We start from the raw sequence: 15550 nt of genomic DNA, 5'->3' as shown, positions 1-15550 counted from the left end.
GATTGACTTGTTTCATTTCTGGCTAGTTCAATGTTAATCTGAATCTCTACCGGAGCTATTGTGGTATCGTAAGGGTACAGCAACTCAGGTCCCTCATGCCTAGTGCTCCACTGTGTCCCACAAATCTTGTCTGGATTGTGTTTTTTATAGCACAAACCATCGTGGGAGACGCTGTCTGGCCAAGGATTTTAAACACCCAAACCACAACTCACATGAGGCGTTTCCAGTACAGCATTTCCAAAACAAAACACACACATGCATGCTTTTTTTGGGATGGATGAGCTTCATAGTCTGCAAAAAATGTATCAGGCAATAATTAACTGACTGTAACTCAACTTTTCAGCATAGTCTCCTGCAGGACAGGAATCCCCAAATTTAACAAGTTGCTGTTGCTTAGACCAACTGAAGAGGAGATACCCCCTACGTTTAGTCTTTTAACCTGTCCTCCTTGCCAAGAATGGGCTGTCTCTTACAAGGTACTTTCCACTAATTTCCCAGTCAATACTGAAATGCTGCAGATGTGAAGCCTACATTTCCCTTGGGGCATTACTTCACAGATCTCCTCATTAGGAACTATTAGACGACCAGCATGTGTTTTGCTTCTCTTAATTTCACCTCACTATTCTAATCAAACCTTCTCGCACTGCTTTAAACTACTCCCCCACTTCTTTCAGTGCTTATTTTGCCTAAGACCAGTGGGCGAAACTGCGGGGCAGGGCTGCAGGGGTGAGCCAGGCGGATGCTATCCGAGCACTCCCCGCGACTGGGCACACACCTCTTCACCTTGGAGCAGAGACTGGAAGATGATATAGCCATGGAGCAAGCAGCTGTCTGTCCCACAGCTCCTCTGCTACAGATACTTTGAGAAAACAGGTGATGGCTTTCAAATCTTTTTTCATTTGCTGCAAGAAATAAACACGTGGCCTTATTAGGCCAGGTGGTGGCCAGATTGGTTTTTCAGGGCATGTGCTTTTGCAGCAGTGTGTAGATGCAGTCCTAAACTCAAAGCTCCAGAGAGGTGCCTCTTTGCCCTAATCGTGCTGACTACAGCATGTTTATCTTTCCCTGATATGCTATCTTCATCAATTTTACCAGCCCCCTGATGACTGCACACGTTGCTGTCCCCATGCATCATGCTGAGACCTGCTCCTGAACCAGGGCAGAAGGAGAAATTTGTCATCAACTCTTCCATTTGCTTGACAATAACACGGCCTAATATTTCATGAAAATGAAGTGCCCAGAGCCCTCCTGATAGTTTACAGTTGTGATAAAGGACGGTCAGATGGATACTGTCAGCCATTAAACAGTTTGCAATCACAGAGGTCCGGAAAGAAAGCAAAGGCCTTTGGGCCCTTCTTGGTGTCAAATGTTGTGTCACCAGTGTAAAGGATGTTTCTGGGAGCAATTCCTTGTTGAATCAAGATGTCGTCCTTTTTGGCAAGTTTTCTACCTACATGCAAGATTCCCTCATAATCTATGCGTGCTCTGAGACGCTAATGCTGCTTGCTTATCAGCACAGAAAACTCAGACATCATTTTTAAATTATCACACTTGAAATATTCCCTCCCTCCTTTTTTCCTATCCAAGCACAGCAACAGCAAGCTGACCCCCAAGCACCCATCGAATGCTTCACTCAGTCACTGCAGCTCTGCCCTGTACCTCGCCGGGCTTCATGCTCCGAAAGACACCCGCCTGCCTGGCAGACTCTGATGCCTTGCTCCCAACTGCAGCAAAAGGTGCCGAGAGTGTCGTTCCCAGAGACAACGAGACCCAGCAGCTCGCTGCCTTGGCCCCACAAGATGTCTTGCACCAGGAAGGTTACCTGTGTGGTTGGGGATGCTGGGGGCAAGCCCTCGACTTCGGTCTTGACTTTGCTGCGCTTGTTAATTACTGGATTGACTGTGCTGCTCACGGCCGACTCACTGCTCTGCTTGCTCTAGGAAAGAAAACCAGGCAAGATATGGCACCGGGGTTTGGGAGGAGAGGCAGACTTCAGCCCACCTCCTTATTAAAAATTAACTTAAAAATCAGTCAAGGTTGAACTTCGGGAGTGGCCGGGGACAACAGGCTATTGGGCTGCTGGCCCGGGTTTCACATGAAAACTGGCCTGTGTGGGTTTGTGCAAGGCAGAGAGGTGGGAGAGAGGGAAGAATCAAGGGCAGCATCAGCTTCTGCAGGCTCACCAGTGAGATTGGCCTTGTTGCTGCTGCTACGTTTCAGAGTGATCCAGTCGCTGTCAAAGCCATCAAAACCTTATGCAACCCCCACCCAAGCCACGATTTTATTTCTCAATGTGATGAAATGATTTGTTGAGAAAATGAATTCCTGGGGGGAGTGGGGGGCTCTGGTTACATGCGAAGGCTCTGGCATGCTGGGTGCATGAAAGGCTATGTGTGTATTTTGCTAAGCTCTTAAAAAATGAGAACAACTTCATGAGAAAAACCATCCCATTGTATGTGCATAAAATTGGAACATTAACGTTTTAAATACACTCTTGCTAATTGCTCAAGATTGGTCCTGCAAGTTATTAAACAGGGGCATAACTCCTGCCAGCCACATTATTTTGGTAGCCAGTTTGTAAGAAGAAAACAAAACCAATCAATCAAATAACCTTCAATAACAAACAGAGTTTGCAGTGCAGCAGCCATGAGAAACCCTAAAACAATAAACCAGTCTGAAAAGTTCAGTATGATACAACTAAAACAACAATTTGAAATGGGTGTGAAATGAGGTGAAATAAGTCTTTGGGGAGAAAAGCAACTGCAATTTAAACTTCCAAGGAATGAAAATGGGAAGGAAAAATGATTAAAAATGTGCTAGACATATTCACTAACCCCGTGCATGTGGAGGGCTTGTGCATACATGCACATGTGTGTGTGAACTCACAGGTATTTGCAAGGACACATCTGAGGTGTGGGATTTCATACATATCAGGGCATTCCCAGTTTTCAAAATCTGGCCCTTGGTTTCGCAAACCTTAACAGTAAAAATCAACAGCAGGGATACCCTGAGAGAGTAGCTACTGAAAAAGATGGAACTATAAGTAAAATGGCTAGAGGTCCTAGGCAAGATGCACTTATTTGTTAAAGAGGAAAGGAATAAGGTGTTTTAAGACCATTGGTTCATGCCAGTAGAAGAAAGGAAGGAGGGATTTGTGAAGGAACTGATGAAGCTTGGTTCACAGTGCTCGGGTGTTTATCTGGCAAAACACTCCAGCACGTGCCGAATTCCCTCGATTTCAATAGCACATAACACATGTTCAAGGAGATTTGCTGCCTGAGTTGACCCGGCCGGCGCATCGTGTTCAATGCTTTGATGGACCAAGGTCTTTGGTTCCTGCATGGGTAGGTAGGTGTGTGCGTGCAAGGAAGGGAGGGCACAAAATTTGCCTGTGACTAGTCCAGAAAAGCTTTGCCAGGAGGAAGAAAAAGCAATGTAAAAGGAGAGAGTGAGTAAAAAGAGAGCAAGTAAAACTCCCACAGCCACCACGAAGGGCAGTGCTCGTCCCATGGAGAACGTGCCTCCATTTCCCTGTGTGCCACGCATGGAAAGAGCCAGGATGGCCGTCCCTACCTGGCTGGAGTCAGAGATGCAGTTGCTGTTGCTGCTGATCTGTGCCGGCGGTGGGTTGACGGAGATGACCGCCATATGCTGACGCGGGGGGAAGGTTGGGGACGGCTGTATCAGGGGAGGAGTGTGTCCGAAGGCTGAGCTCAGGCCTCTCTGCTGGGTCAGGATCTGCTGGTACGTCACGGGGTTAATGGGGTGGGGGAAGCTGAACGCCGGACTGCAGCAATAGGAAGAGGAAAAATGATGAGGGGTTATTTTAAACAATATTTATCACATTAGCTTGCGACTGATTCAAGTTTGGCTTCCTGGAGACTCCAGGACACAGGCTGCAATGCCCCAGCTTGATGCCTTCAATGCCACGATAAGCCTGACAGCCTGCTTTACTGCAAGGACAGATTCATCTCGTGTGTGCCTCTGCTTCCTATGTTTAAAAACAGCCAAAGCCCTTGGCAGAGAGCACAGAAAGGGATGGGACATGGACACATCTGGCTATGCAGCCCCTAAGGCTCCCAGGTTTTCCCAGGCAGACCTATTCTGCAGACTGGCAACCTTGGGGTTATGCTACCCTGGATATAAAAAACCAGCATCACCTGGCTGACCTGGCACAGATTACAGGGGGGATGAATAACTATCCATTTAACATACTCCAAACCCATGTAATTTACTCTGCATTCAGGTGAGGGGAGTGCTGGCTCAGGGGACTGCTGCAGTATGTCACCCTTCATATGTAGGTCACTGGTTCAGCTCCAATCTAGGTCGGCCGTGACCAGAAACACCACCAGCTCCTGGCTGCTTGGGGGCAACAGGTCGGAGCCAGGATGCAGCAGTCAACAGCATTAAAAACAAAGCTCTGCTTTTGGAAAGAAGGGGTTCACTCCTGGGGTGAGTCCTTTTGGCAGAGATGGAGAAGCATGGGAGCTGCTCTGCTCCCTGTACTCTGGGTGGGTGATGCACAAACCGTAGAGTCTCAGCCCCAAAATTGATTATTTCCCACCTTTAAGAGGTGGCCGCCCTCAACCTTTACCCTCATCGTATTTTCTCTCATATTACTAAAACTGCTCACGGTGTGAGTGCTCAGAGAGCAGGGCCATAATTAGCAACATGCTTCATTTCCGATTTTGCTTTTAGAGAAAATACTTATTGCTGGTGACCGTAGAATTAGTATTTCTGTTCCAAACCAATTAATGACAACTTGACCAAAAGAATAAAGGGTAAAAATCACTACAGTGTAAAAGAGGTCTGGGAGTTACATACGCGCTGCAGCAAATGAGGTGTGATGGCAGGCTGCTGCACAGCTTTGTTATGTTACAGCAAAGTCCAAAAATGACTTTCTGAAGCGCTACTAGGATCTGGGTCTGAGCGGGTGAGAAAGGATTTCATTCCTGTCGCTAAGACATTGTTAAAATAGTAACAAAAAATCTTTTTACCCCAAATTGCTGACAGTTATCCTGTTATATATGTAACCCATTTTACAGTTCCTGACATTTAAGATACACCTTTAGAACACTGAGAAGAGTTTCAAATTCTTTATTATTACTTGATCATTCCCTTGGAGGCCAACAACTGACCATTGGGCCTGACTGCACTCTACTTGATTTGTTGAAAATACCAGATGTTACCCTGAAAAACTTAAAATCTGAGTACAAGATGAGATGCTACAGGTATGCCCAGTTAATGACAACAGATGAAAAGACTAGAAAAATATGATTCCCAGACAAGGAGTTGCAATTTGTTTAAGTAAGCATTATGTTTGATTTTACAGTCAATTTCTAAGTGATGCTGCCAGATAAAGTAACTTATAAAATTAATGTTATAGTTACTAATGGCAATATCTCTGTTTTTCCCTACAAATTTTAGGAGTGTGTGATCTTTATAAACCCTCGCTTTGCAACATCAGTGTTAATTAGAGCTAACATTTTTAACAGTTAAGTAATAAAAAGAATAATAACATTGTGAAACTTGGGTGAAGCAATCACGGCAGGAATTGGCAACAGTGAGCTGCCTAGTGTAAGTGCTTTTTAATTAAGATTTGAACAAAACTTTACTCAAGGGCTTAGATTTGTTTTAAATATGTTTTTAGAATTAAGCTCTTCAATCCGCCCAGATAACATTTTTTTTTAAGAATGTGGGCCAATAATTGGAGAATACTTTGGGGCAATCTCTTAAATCAGAGGGTTTCTTAACTAGTCCAACTGCTCACAATGAGCATTTTGTTAGACGAATTTATTCTCTGTTTCTGCTTGCAGGGAGGCACGATCATACTGTAAATACTGGAAACTGGTAACCAATAATCCCAATCCAGCAACCTCCCGCCCCAGCTATGCCACAAAGTACCCTTCCACATGCAAAACCAGATGGGGGCTTTGATTTAATACACTACACAGCCCCAAAGCACGAAAGCAGAGATTGCAAGGAAGGGAAGGTCTCTCTTGCTGGAGGATCCCCCCTGCTTTCACGGGGATGGTTATGCAGCTGCATGGAGCCGGTCCCAGAGCTTTACCTGATTGTCCCGGCAGATAAATGGCCATAGGAGCCACTCGCCGCTGAACTGCTCCTGGAGTTGTTGATATACGCCACAAGAGAGTTTGGGGAGGTCCTGATCATCGTCTGGAGATCAATGCTGGCATCAGACAGCGGGGAGATAGACAGGGCTCGTTTTCGGCTTAATCTCGGAGTCACCCGCGGGCTCGAAAACCGGGACACTGGAGGAAAGAGAGACTTTGTCAGACAAAACCAGCGGGCTGCTCCCTTCCTTCGGGGGGGCAGGAGACGCTGAGACCCGCTGCACTTGTGACTGCTGTGGAACGTTCAGGAGCCAGAAGCAGCGCGGGGACCAGCTGCACTTTGACAGGAGGTTTCCCCTCTGCTGGGTGCTGAATGACAGGGGTCAGGCAACACCACCAATGCCCGCTTGCTTCACCCTCCTTGGGGAATAAACAGAAGCTTGTCCATCAGCCCCTTTTCATTGGCACTAAATTAACTTAAAATTAAAAGGGAAAAGGCCCCGCAAGGCTTCCATGAGCGCAGCCGTCCCCGTTGATGCGGTGGCAGGAGCAGCGGGCCAGAAGAGCCGCACGTCAGAGCCGGGGCAACCCTTGGAAATGGTGTGTGTGCTTGAGTGCGGAGGGAGCGGAAACCAAACGAGGGCGAGCACAATGCTGACCATCCAATTAACGAAGGAGGCGAGGCTCCAGGAGCCCCGAAAGTAAATGAAGAGTTTTAAGAAAACCAATTTGGCAGCCTAGGCACAAAGTTCAAGCTCTCCCCCTCCGAGGGGACCTGCCAGTGCCTGGACCCTATTAGCAATTGTCAATCATTCGGGCATGAAGTCATTTCCAACCCTGCCAGTCCCGTTTGTGGATCTGCAATTCATGGAGAGTTACTACTGTATGAATTTGGCTTCCCCCAGCATTTCGGCACTGCTAACTGGAACGACTGACTTCATCAAGAGGAAACTCTGTCCAGGCCCGACCCACCTGCAACTCTCCGAGGTGGCATGGACGGGAGCTGGGGATGGGCCATATCACAACATTCCCTGATACCAGGGCACCAGATCCGAAGCCTGCCTGAGCCCTAGCCCTGGCTGGAATGGCTCATCCCTCCAAAGCAATGAGAGCAGCGTTTAGGTCACTTATTTTTGAAAAAAAGATCTCTAAGGGTAAAATATGCCCCTCAGCCATGGGGTTGGGCTGGTAATCCCTGTCATCCACCCAGGGGTGCAGGAAGGCTCAGATGCTCCAGCTCCTTCCCTCGATGAGTGCAGCACTGTATTACTACCTGGCTTTTCCAGCGGTGGTCTCACCAGAAAGCTTGCTGTAGGTATATCCTATTAAACATGGTGAATAAAACAGTAACTTGCCCAGACAGGCAATACGAGCTATATTCCTCTAGTTGGTTGGAGGGACTGATTTTGGTTGCATATCACCAAACACAAGCCCAGCACTTTGCAAGAGCATAAACTTTCTGTCCTGACAACAGTGCTGGTATGTGAGAGGGTGAATGGGATGTACAAGGAGGTAAAATATATCCTGCCAGCATGACCAAATGGTTGATTTGCGTTGGCTCACAGAAGTTTATGTCAACATTTCCCTGAGACCAGTGGCTGGGTTGCAGTCTCCTAGTCTCCTCGTGACTCACCCATGTACCTAAGTGGCTCTGTCCTTACCATGCCTGGGTGCTGTGTAATCGACGGGTTTTAGCACAACCATCCCCTTATTACCCATTATGTCCTCTGTTGCACAAGACAAATGACTTGCCCAAGGTCCCACTGGAAGTCCAAGGCTAAGTTAGTACTTGAACCAAGCACTTTTGTGACTTTTGTCCAACACCTAAGAAGCTTCAGGGGTTGCTAGCTGCAGTGCCTTTACTGCAATACTGACAATATTGGGAACTTCTCCTAAAAATCAGGTTGTTGCATATATGCTGAACACCTTCTTACAGTATTTTGTATAACTACATTTTGCAGCCTCATGAGGCAGGGAGATGCTAGAAAACGTGACTCAAGGATCAGGTAGCAAACAGAAAGAGCAGCAGTGGTCCATAAAAATAGCCTCCTGAGTGTTAAGGCTGTCCCATGATTTGGAGGGACCAGACTCAAACTTATTAACCTTTGCAGCTGGCAGACTCCAGCCCTGTTCTGCTGTGGTGAGTGGCACTTACCTTGGGAGCTGGAAAAGTAGCAGCTGGTTTGCAGAGGCACGATGGACACAAAGCCAAAATGAGCAAATGAACTTCCCTCAGCCAAGGCTGGCCCTACCAAAACGCCAGAGTGGAGCATTCCCAAACTTCGCATCTGGTTCATGAAATCTGGGCCCTGCCAGAGCCCTGGACCAAGCAACATGAGGGTTGCTTGGGTCTAGATCATAATAGTCAAAACTGTGCTCTGTCCACAACATATTAATGTAATGTAATTGATTTGATCTAATTAAACTTCCCCCCCCCCAGCCCCGGCCATAAGACATCTTGATTCAATACGTGGGCCACAACCTGGAAAGACCTGGATGTTGTTGCAAGTCTTCCCCAGCCATACCTCCTTGAGCACGTTGCTGCTTCTTTCTGTGTCCCTATTTCCTAGCGTCATCTATTTAGATGAGCTCCTTTAGATAGAGTTTGTGTTTTATACTGTATGTATTGCACCAAGTGCGATGGGGCTCCATCTCAGCTGAGTTGTCAGTGTTTCTGTCCTACAAATAATATGCGTCTTTCCAGATATAGATATTGTTTTCTGCATTTGCATTCCTGCAGTCTCCTCCTTCTCTAACAGAAGGAAGCAGGCCAGATTTGACAGTCATATTTATCTCTGTTACTCCCACACCTCAAGGGAGATCTGTTTATTAATGTGCCACTTCCCTTGATAAATTACTAAATAGAAAGAAAAGCCTTGTACTCATTTCTCGCTGCTCCTTCCCATGATTTATGTGCACAGTGCTGGTTCAGCCATTGGTCGCCATTAATTTACAGAGGGAAGAAGTCCCGATGTCCAACAGAAACCTGGGTTTTGGCAGTGCAACCAACGTGGGCACCCCTCCCTGCTGCACACAGGTACGTCATTTTTTCTCGATGTAAAACTCTGCTGGAAGCTGTCAGATTTGCAAGCTGGCCTGGGAATTCTCCAGCCCAAACCCAGTAATATGCATTACGTTAGCGTCCGCTCTAATTTAGATCTTGCGAGTACCGTGGGCTATCTAAAACGTTTGATAGCAGATCCAATATGTTGGGCTCATGCTTTACACAAAAGCCTCTTAGGTCTTGCAGGCTTCCAGGGAGAGCTGTGACCTAAAATCATGCTATGGATGAAAAATTCCTCTCTTCTCAATGACAGCCTGCCCAAGGTACCTGGGAAGAGAAGAGTCTGGGAAACGGAAAAAGAGATTAACCAAATGAAGAAGTGCTCATCAGTGGGGGGAATCTTTTCAAAATTATTATTCAAAAGCAGATTAGCAGCACTGGGATTGTTCTTAATAATAAAATTGGCCTGACCTAATCCCCTGATCTGAGGACACTGAGCATGAACATTCAATGATACCAGGCAGCAGCGAAGATAACCATTAGTGTAGTTGTATACATAGGCAAGGTGTTCAATAGGAGCTGACTGACAGCCACTCGAATATGTAAGCAAAATCCTCTGTTGCCTGAGGTCCAGTGATGTTTCAAAGGAAAAAACACATACAACTTCTTCAGCAGTGTCTGTGCCCAGAGAAGTAAATGAAGGCAGGATCCATTTTTCAGACACAGAGACGGGGAGCCTCGGGAGGATTTATCGCTAGTGCTCCCTCACTGATCATCCCTTCAAAAATGCTGACTTATCAAAATGAACAGGGTGCGTTTCAGGACTTTTTCAATGTTTAGAAATATGTTGGGGGAAGTTTCCAAACTGTCAGAGTACCCCCTTCAACACTATCGGAAAAAAAAAAATAATTGGTATTTTTCCGTTGTTTTTCTAAAAGCTGTTTTGTTCAGAAACCTAAAATCATTACAGGTTAAAATGAATTTTAAAAAGTCACACACTGAAATAAAAGTAGGAAATTATTTTAAAATTAATTCCATTCATCTAGCAGCATTTCAGTTTTTAAAATTAATTTCTCTATGCCTCTCTACCTTAGATGGAGACCTTTTTTTACCTTCAGTTGCTTTCCCTTGAATACTACTAAGAGATGGTAACACTCTTTCTCACCCAGGTTCAGAAAGAAGTGATGGGCCAAAGTCCACACAGCAAAACAAGAAACAAGACAACTCCATGAGATACCTGTATCATTGCCTCCTCTGGTGTTTGATAATATTTCCAGCCAAATACATTTACAGCATGCCCAGGATGGGTGGTGGCTGTTCCTGTATCAATTTGCTCTGCTACTTCTACCTCTCATCTTGAACGAAGACCTGTTAAAGCCAGCAGATGCTTTCCACTGACTTCCATGGACTTTGGAGCACAGAATAAATGTGAATTTAAAAGCTGACATAGAGAAACCCCTGTTTGAAATATCTCATCTTTACTTTCAAACTAATTCTCTCCCACTTGGAAAAAAAATGCTATGTTTATGCAGTCGTTTTTTGGACATATTAACAGCTTGTTTTTTATTTATTCAGTGTATATTAAATGAATTAGCTCTGAATGGAAGAAACCTGATGCTTTTTTTTTTTTTACAAAAAGGTAAAGATACCTTCTTAGAATTCAAAACTGCTTCAGATTTCAAGCAACAACAAAAATGTCCTCTGGCCTAAAGTGAGACACAGGAAATTTTAAGCCAAAAGACCATCCCCTTCTCTCTCAGAGTTAGAAGGAGATTAAAATGGAGATGTGAACTGGTGAATGGAAGGGTGCAGTAAAGGTTGAGCCAAAGCTCTGGACATTGGTGGATGGCTGCCCATGAAGGTCAGTAAAAAATTTACCATAGGCCTTTGCCCCCTGCTGCCTCGTCTTACAAGAAGTAAATTCTGGATACATTTTACAGTGTTTTAACTGGTGTGCACTGGACTTTCCATATTGTTTCATACATAGACCCAGATAGACTGACTGTCACAGGCTCAGCTCTACATGCTAGAGAATAAATATAACCCACATATTTTAAGAAACCTTTTAAAACTTCCTGGAACAACTTTTTTAGCAGAAAAAAGCTTGACTTTACAGCAGCATTATCTTTGCAGGGTAGATGTAAACACCACAGCTCACAACTGAAATCCATTTCTCTCCTGGGGCGGGGTTTAAATATCCCATTTCTAAACTAGCAAGAATTCAAGGCTGAATTTTCAAGTGACACTGCCCACATCTGCCAAATGTCCCAGCCCGGTCCTCCAGCCAGCCTAGAGCTGGGAGGAAAGTCCAGATTTCTTGGTAAAAAGGTAAAAGTTTTCCTGGCAGTTTCCTACTGTGTCTATGAATTATCACAGCCACGGGTAGCGCAGAAACTGGGATGTTCTTCCCAAATTTAGATTTATCCACAACGGGCCAGCGATGAGCCAAATGGTCAGCTTTTACACGTGTGGTGGCTTGTGGTCTGACTCCCATGGCTCTTCCCAGTGCTGTTGTGCCGAAGGGCAGGATCAGACCCTGGCTCACGTGGGAGGCGGGAGCAGAGGTTCCTGCTCCGACCACTCGCCATGGCTGTGAGCCATCAGAGGGACATTACAAGAGATGGTTTTCCTGGAGGGAGATTTCAGACCTCGTATCACACTAGAAATAGTGGCAGCAAAACCCTCCTGAAAGGAAATGCCAGGCACTCAGTGGGAGCTCCTCTGAGGCTCCTTCGGGGCAAGGAAATCTCAGGCATCTCTTTACAGACAAGCATGTTGCTGTGATCTCGACTGCAGAGGGACGTCGGGGGAATCTGCTTCCAAATGGCCAAGCCCTTAAGGCACATGGGCTGCAGATGGCTCACTCCCTCTCCTCACCGAAACACGGCCGGAGCCACGGCTTCCCCTGCACCCCCTGACCAAGACACGGGATAAATACAGCGTTATCAAAATGGTCCCTCTTCCTGGCCACTCACCAAGAAAGCTCCACCCAAAGCATACAGAAATATCCCCCTCCTCCCATCATCATATTCAATCCAAGGGCAGCATAAAACCCCAGGATGATCCCTTAATCAATAAGCAGCAGCAATAAACTACAAACACTCCTCGCATAACCAGATCCTTATTCCCCTCTGCCCTTCTGCAGCGGCAACACACGTCTTTCTTAGACTGCAGCAGATGCTGGACATTTGTTCTGGCACCAGACGCTGTCCTGGGACCCTTCTTTCTGCCCTCCCCGGGCTGATCAACTTTGCAGTTCAAGGAATACTAATGCTTCCCTCAAATCCTCGCTGAAAGACAAGGCTGCATTCTTCTACTCCCAATCCACAAGGTAACTGTTTAGACGACCCAACTTGCATATGTAAATTGAATTCTTTAGAAACCAGAGTGCAGCAGGATTCCAGACAGAGCGCTTATGGGATGCTCTGGGACTTTTTCTCTCTTCTGCACATATTTTTCTGGGGAGGAAAACAGCATTGCTGGCTAGAAATGGGTGGGAAATCGTTTCCCATTCTCTGAACCTTTTCTGAGATTTCAGCAAGTTTCCATTCTGTGCTGGGACAAAGAAAACAAAACAAAACAAAAGGATCTTTCAGAGTTTTTAAGGAAGCGACTACAGGGCGCGCCGTCTGCCCAGAGTAGCCAACAGCTGGCTTGTTTGAGAAATCATCCGAGATCCAGCATATCCAGCCTGCAAACCCCGAGCTGCTGGTCTCTCAAGCCCCAGGTGAGGCACTTCTTTCCTAGGTCGCTGTGAGGCTGGGCTCTCTCCGTCCATCCTGAGGGAGCAGTCACTTCACGTAAACCTGCTGGAAGAGAGTCCTGAGCTCACCTCTCACAGACACATACCTGCTGACTGCAGTAACCACTGGCCTGCACTGCCAGCCCTGCTCCTTACCTTGATGGCTATTAAATCATTTACTTGAAGTAGAAAGGCTCCAACAACACTGACTGAAAGAGGCCAGTGAAGCTGAATCACTGTTTGATTTGGGGAAATAAATTCCTGCTTGATGATTTGCCCACGTCCCAGGCAACTGTGCCAGCCGTTGGCTTGTTGGCTATGCTGGGCTGGACAGAGCCTTTTTCCAGTTAAACTGCTGGTTGTGAGTCAAGACATTCATGACTGCCATGCACCAGGCAGAAAGAAAGAGGGCAGGGATCCCCGCTCTAGCTCCAGAACTGAATGAAATGCCATGACAGTACTGCAGGGTCATTCCTGCTGTTGGTAACTGTAAGGTTGCACAAACACATCTACGTAGCCCTCCTGACCTGAGTGACTACCTCTTTGCAGCGCTGCTTGGACGCAAGTTGAACTCAAGATGGTTTTCCCCCACTCCCTGGCTTAGTGTGGACAACCCAATCACACTTTCCCCCACTCCCTGACTTAGTGTGGACAACCCAATCACACTTTTGACACTGTGCAAAGTGTGTCCAAAGTGATGGATCTAAAGATGATCTCTGCTTCCCACCCTGGCCATAAGCGTCTTATTCCAAAGATCTGGATCTTGTTCCTAGAGCTGCCGCTGCTCTTCTCACTGATCATTTTATCTCCTTTATCTCTGGGGTCTCCAGTGATGATGTAGCTTTGCTTTGTACAGTACTTTGAGATCTTCTGATGTACAGGGCTGTAACAGTAAAAGTATCGAGTCAGTCTGAATATGCTCCTCTTGAGAGCAAATGGCATGTCCTCAAGGGCTGAGGGTAATCACAGGAGCCTTTGTGCTTAGGAAAAAAAAAAGTTGGATGTACTAAACATGCTCAGAAAGTTGTAGTCATCTCCAGGTTCATCTGTGCTCCCCACCAGTCTTTACTGCCCCAGGGATGTTCTTGTGCAACCACTCTGTCACCATGTGGCACCCACTTCTAGAATAGAAATGTGAAAGATTGTTTTGATCTGGTGAATAGATCCTGTAAATTAGTCTCAAAAGTGCCCCACCAGCAATGTTGTGACATTGGAAAGCTATTAACTTTTGATTTGAAAGTGTAAGCTTTCCAGAAAATGGATTTAAGCCTGGATTCAAACTCCACTCTTGGGTTTAGAGTCCCTGTTTGGACAACAGAATGAAACAGGACAGATAACTGAAGGGTTGTTTAGTCTCCACTGGAACTGGCCTGAAGACCCCAGCAATCTGGTGCGTAAAACATAAATTTGGTCTACTTTAGTGGCTTAACTACTTCTAGCTGCACAGTGAAAACCCTGCTTAACACATGCAGCTCTGGGGCACCCTAGCTCTGTCACCATTTAAACACTCAGCAGACCTGCCACAAGGTTGGTAGCATCAAGCTCCAGCCGACACTTATGTCCTATTACTTTTCCTGACCCTAGGCACCTGATGGGAGGAAAACCCACCAACAAACAAGGACGCATCGAGAAATTCTCCAAGAAATGCAATTACAGCAACAAGAAGGGCCCAGGTATGTGTCTGTGGAAGAACTACCATACCCAGTGTCTAGGGCTCCCACAGGCCTGCAGGTGTTTGGAGGTGACGTGACACTGAATAGGCCAGTTTTAATATATGTTTATCTGCTGCTTTTTCTTTTACAGGTGCCAGTGTTATCACAGATGTGAGATGGTGCTGCAGGTGGTTTAACAGGATTTACCTGCATTTTCAGCAAACTAATTCTTGTAAAGTTTTTATGTTCTGGGGCTCTCTGGGAAGAAAAGGGCTCTCTGAATGACAGATGCGGTGAGGTGGTGACTCATTAGGGTTTTATGCATGCTATTGATATTCTTGTCTCAGAAAAGCACCATAAGAGGATGCTTTATTAAATTATTGGTTCCACTATTTACTGAGGCCCTGCTGATTCAGATTTTTGAAATAACTTTCTAAAAAGAGAGGGAGCCTCTGGTTCCTCAGCCAGTGTTTCAGAGCCATCCATTTTAGTCTCCGCCTTGATCATGCAGAATTCTCTCTTCTCTCTGGCTGATGGATAAACCTAAACCTGTAGAACAGAGACTGGCACTGGGCTGCTGCTCCTTTTCACATTCTTAAAAAGCAGCCTTCTGGTGTCTCACGTCACATCCTCATGACATTTGAAAGTTTTCATCTCACATAGAGCATGTGAAGGCCCAGAAAAGGCTTTCCAGTTACTCATCAACAAAGCTTTACTGAAAGATCAAAACAAATGCTTGGTGAGCCCTGGCTTTGCAGTGAATAATGGTTATGAACTTGACTGCACGAAACTGGGACCTTTGATACATGATTCACTCTAGAGCTGTTTTAAGGAGAAGGCAAGCAGTAAGAGAGTCTTCTGCTAAGGGGAGTATCTCAGACAACTTCAGATAAAGACTGATCTTCAGCAGAGGACGAGCATCTTGGTGTGCCAAGAGTCAGCCTGTGCTAGCATGAAAACAGTGGTGTTTTCTTCCCTCACTGGCTGTTTATCTGGCACTTCAGTGAGGCACTGCTGGTCAGAGATGGACTAATAAGGAGGCAAGGAGGAAGGAGTCTTGTTCATGAGCCCGAGGAGA

At 46.0% G+C, this 15550-nt stretch overlaps 1 protein-coding gene across 3 annotated transcripts in view; it reads right to left on the bottom strand.

The window, feature by feature from the left end:
* Window positions 1-15550, bottom strand: part of GLI2 (GLI family zinc finger 2) — a 197386-nt gene that overhangs the window by 21046 nt on the left and 160790 nt on the right. For 2 of the 3 annotated variants that reach the window (XM_049804253.1, XM_049804273.1), the window contains 3 exons: window positions 6071-6272; window positions 3574-3787; window positions 1823-1936 (listed from right to left, as the gene is read on the bottom strand). In XM_049804253.1, the coding sequence (XP_049660210.1) occupies window positions 1823-1936; window positions 3574-3787; window positions 6071-6272 (530 nt within the window). The remainder of the gene's footprint in view (window positions 1-1822; window positions 1937-3573; window positions 3788-6070; window positions 6273-15550) is intronic. The other variant, XM_049804263.1, reaches the window with a different exon arrangement.

This window comes from Accipiter gentilis, chromosome 1 (assembly GCF_929443795.1).
Source record: "Accipiter gentilis chromosome 1, bAccGen1.1, whole genome shotgun sequence".
Lineage (NCBI taxonomy): Eukaryota > Metazoa > Chordata > Aves > Accipitriformes > Accipitridae > Astur > Astur gentilis.
The sequence above is the reverse complement of the archived record's forward strand: the minus strand, read 5'-3'. Positions and strand labels throughout refer to the sequence as shown.